Source organism: Sinocyclocheilus anshuiensis, unplaced genomic scaffold (genome assembly GCF_001515605.1).
Source record: "Sinocyclocheilus anshuiensis isolate Anshui unplaced genomic scaffold, SAMN03320099.WGS_v1.1 scaffold249, whole genome shotgun sequence".
NCBI lineage: Eukaryota > Metazoa > Chordata > Actinopteri > Cypriniformes > Cyprinidae > Sinocyclocheilus > Sinocyclocheilus anshuiensis.
In genome coordinates, this window is record NW_015540871.1 from 147,788 (window position 1) to 151,915 (window position 4,128).

General features: G+C 39.2%; 1 protein-coding gene across 3 annotated transcripts in view; it reads right to left on the reverse strand.

Annotated features, from left to right (window-relative positions):
* Positions 1-4,128, reverse strand: part of LOC107688081 (neuronal-specific septin-3-like) — a 97,434-nt gene that overhangs the window by 58,868 nt on the left and 34,438 nt on the right. For 2 of the 3 annotated variants that reach the window (XM_016485629.1, XM_016485630.1), the window contains one exon: positions 2,172-2,855. In XM_016485629.1, coding sequence (XP_016341115.1) covers positions 2,172-2,855 — 684 coding nt within the window. Of the gene's footprint in view, positions 1-2,171; positions 2,856-3,710; positions 3,781-4,128 lie in introns of those variants that run through there. The other variant, XM_016485631.1, reaches the window with a different exon arrangement.

The window sequence follows — 4,128 nt, forward strand, 5'->3', positions numbered from 1 at the left end:
ATGTCAGCGGCATATTCGCCGATACCGATATATCGGCGACAGGCTCATATCGGCCGATAATATCGGCAAAACGATATATCGGTCGGGCTCTAGTTATCATACCGTAAAAATCTCATACCGGCCCATGCCTAAAGCATACACTTGCTTTTCAATGCACTAAATTAAGAATTTCTGGGCAAACATGTCAGATGGCATCAACCATTCATGTTCTCCACACTGTTTACCACACTGTCTCCTGTATACAGTGTAAAAGCTGAAATTTAAACGGTGTCTTTTTATGCAGCACATTTTATGAACTCCAGATCTGGACAGACACACCCACCAGCTGCACGCAACCAACAAGCCCCTATAGGCTGTAAGGCTGTGTTCTCACAATCTCACTCATCACAGTTGTGCCAGAGAGACTTATTTATCTTTCATATGCAAATGTGGAATCCGATGGGGGACACCTTGGACCAATAACACCAATAAGAAACAGATGCTTAGTAATGGAAGCGCTTGATAACTAATAGAAAACATAAGCACCAGAAATCGCAAATCTTTGAATTGGGTGAAGGTACAGTTCACCCAAAAATGAAATCTGTCATCATTTACCCACCCACATGTCGCCTCAAACCTTTGACTTTCATTTGTCTTCAAAACACAAATGGAGATATTTTTAATTAAACCCGGGAGATTTCTGTTCCTTCATTGAAAGGCTATGCATCCAAAACATTGATGCTTCAAAAACAGAAGGTCAATCATGCTTGCTTGATGCACGAACCAATGAGGTTTGAGATTATGTGCTCAATGCATGTGCATTGTTGATAAATGTTTATATGAATAAACGTCATTAAATCTGTCCATCATGCAAATTGATCATATCTTTTCAGAAGACTTGGATGAAGCCACTGTTTCAAAGATGAATAAAAGTCTTATGAGTTTGGAATGACATGAAGGGGAGTAAATGATGACATTTCTTTTTGGGTGAACTTTCCTTTTAATCTTGAGAGTAATATAGAAAGCTAATAAGAGAGAGAGAGAGAGAGAGAGATTGAGGAAAAACTATTGTGTCTGTATCCAAGATTTCCATCTTTATTTGGTGCTTTAAAGCTTCACTGTACTTCTCCTAGATTGGCTCAATGCACAGTCTTTAGTCATGACTTTGGAATATGGTTTCGGAGCCAGTGTTAAACTCAGAAACAATACTGTCCCAAAAAATAGGCCTTTTCAGTACGAGCACAAGAATAGCCATTGCTTGGGTTACATTCAACCTTAAAACAGCAACACCAAATTTTTATCACATAAACAGCCTGACACCCCTGAGTGGAGAGAGAGTAGATGGGGTTATATATGGAACATTTTCATATTTTTATTACTGCCTAAAAGGAATCCTGATAATCTCAGTGTTGATCCAGTGCGAAAACAATGCATCAGATCTGTTGACCTCCCTCAATGATAAAGCTCCAACGTTCCCTCCTATGAGGAGGTTCTGTTTTTCTCATTACCATATGCTGGATTCTGTATGATTTGATCACTATTCAACCTGAAGTGTGCTTAGGAAGATGATGTTCTCATGGGTCCCTGCTTCTCAAAACACAAAGCTTCAGCAAACCTCGATTTTAAAAGAAATGACCGTATATAAAGTGGTGTTCAAAGGTCTTCACTAACAATGGAAAATCTGGAATTTAAAATCTAACTTGAACCTGGAAATAGGGGTGTACTGCCAGGTCTAAAAAGATACCAGTACAAAAACACACTTGGTGAAATGCTGTCTAATTATCGTTATCAACAAAATCCACCCAAAAAATTTTGTCAATATCACACACCACTACATGGAAACAAAGAAGGTTTTATGATTTTGAAAATTGTCAAAATGAAAATTACTAACAAACGGTTAAAATTCTGCACTAATTTAAAGAGCAAAATCATGTGAACACATTTGTTGTTGATCTATAGAAAGTAATGCTGAAATGTCTCTTTTTTGCTCAAATTGCTATGCTGATAATTTGTCATTTTAAAAAATCTGTATTTAACTAGAAAAATTGCAAAATAGTCACATATTTACTCTGGTTCATAAGCCCTACTGAACATTTAACAGCAGACACTCCAAGCGCACGTCATCAGATCCAGATCATGTAGGCATCTAGCAAGTCAGAAATTTAGCAATGAAAAAAGCACATGTGACTTACTCTCTAGAGGCCTTACGGGGGGTTCATGTACTGATGGAGGGGTTTTGTATTCATTGAAGGTAGGAGTGATGCTGGCTGCTGAGATGAAGCTGTTCTCTGACTCCCTTGCAGGAGACAGTGTGTCCAGCTGTCTGTTAATGTTCACCTCAGCCCGTCTAGATGGAGCTGAGATCTCAAGAGGGCTGGGAGGCTCTGCTCGCCTCTGGGACAGCTCAGGGATCCGGGACGAGGATATTGGTGGGTCGGCTCTCCTAGGGGGTGTTGGAGGTTCCTGGGGTCTGCTGTGGTTACCCTCAGCCCTTCTGTGAACAGGCCCATCTGTGGCTTTACTCTGGAGCGAGACCTCAGGTCTCTTTAAGCCGAAGCGGGCAATACCGGGACTGGGAGAGCTGTCCACCTGCTTGGAGGAGATGTCGATGGAGATCTCTGTCCTGCGTGACACAGTCTCTGGGACACGGCCCCCCGATAACTCCACGCGACTCAGGCTGGATTTTGGAGAGCGCTGGTTGGAGGAGGAGGAATCTGAAGTGTGCCTGGAGGTGGACTCGGAGTTGAGCGATCTCATGTCGTGGAAACGGCTGCTTGTAGAAGAGGTGGAGGAGCGCAAAGGATTGGTTGTTCTTCGGGAAAGAGGGGATGAGTTTGTGGATGTATCCTCCTCCACTTCAAATGACCTCTTAAGCGCTGTAAATAAATATAAATAAAAACACATGCATAAAAATCAGGCAACTTTCAAAGCTTTAAACAGACTAACTTCTAACAATGGATAACTACATACATTGATTTATACTTAAACATAACTAAAAATAATTCGTTTAGTTAGAATTTGTGCCAACTAAATATAAATCAAAATCAATTAACAGAAAATGATTTCCAAAAGTAGGCCAACTAAACAAGAACAACAGGAGTTAAATACCATTAATAAAACAAATATATAGGCCTTTATTCACATCAAATAAGGCAGAATGATAGAATCATTTACATTTAGTCATTTAGCAGAGGCTTTTATCCAAAGCGACTTACAAATGAGGACAATAAAAGCAGTCAAAACTAACAAAAGAGCAACAATATATAAGTGCAAATGACAAGTCTCGGTTAGCCTAACACAGTACAGTAGCAAAGTGTGTGTATAAATATATATATATATATATATATATATTATAAACACACACACGCAGAAAGAGAAAAACAAGTAGATAGAATATAAAAAATACAACAGAAAAATATTTAAAAAAAATTAAATAAAAAAAAGATAAATGTAGATAAAGTAGAATTAAAATAGAATAGAAAGTTCTAGAGTTAGAGGGAATCGAGTAAAGATAAACGGAACTTGTTTCCCTGAGAGCACTGGTACAGAAAGTATGAAGATGTTTAACTTTTTCTACCGGTTTAAAATGTTACTAGCGTTCACATGGTCGCTCCGTGACGTGCAAAGACGCTAAAACTAACGTTTATTTTGCGCTGGTGGGGAAATACACATAAAGAGTAGTTGTCTGTTCGAAATAAGAACAATTTTTGGCTTTATATTTTTTGAAATACCTGATCTTACGCGCTTCAAATGTTTCGTAAACATTGCTGCAGCTTGAGCGTCCTCGCGCCTAAATGAACATCATCACCTGACTACAGCGCAATATGGGTTTTAGCGTTGTGTCTGGTTCCTTCATTTGAGTCGGATCTTTTCAATGAATCGGCTGAATTGGTTCACAAACAATTGTGGCATTATTGAATCGGTCCGAGCAGGAGCAAAAATCTCACCGTGACCGAGTTATTAAACCGTAACTGTCTCTTTTGAGCATGGTTTATTTCATTTGCTGGCTCATTAAACCGAGAACGGCCTCTGTCATGTTGAATTGAGCGAATAACGAGCTGACCGAGATTTGACTGAACCGAACCGATTTTACTGATGGAAGTAAGTTACTAAGCGAATAACAGAAATATTACGAATGTAAACATTTAG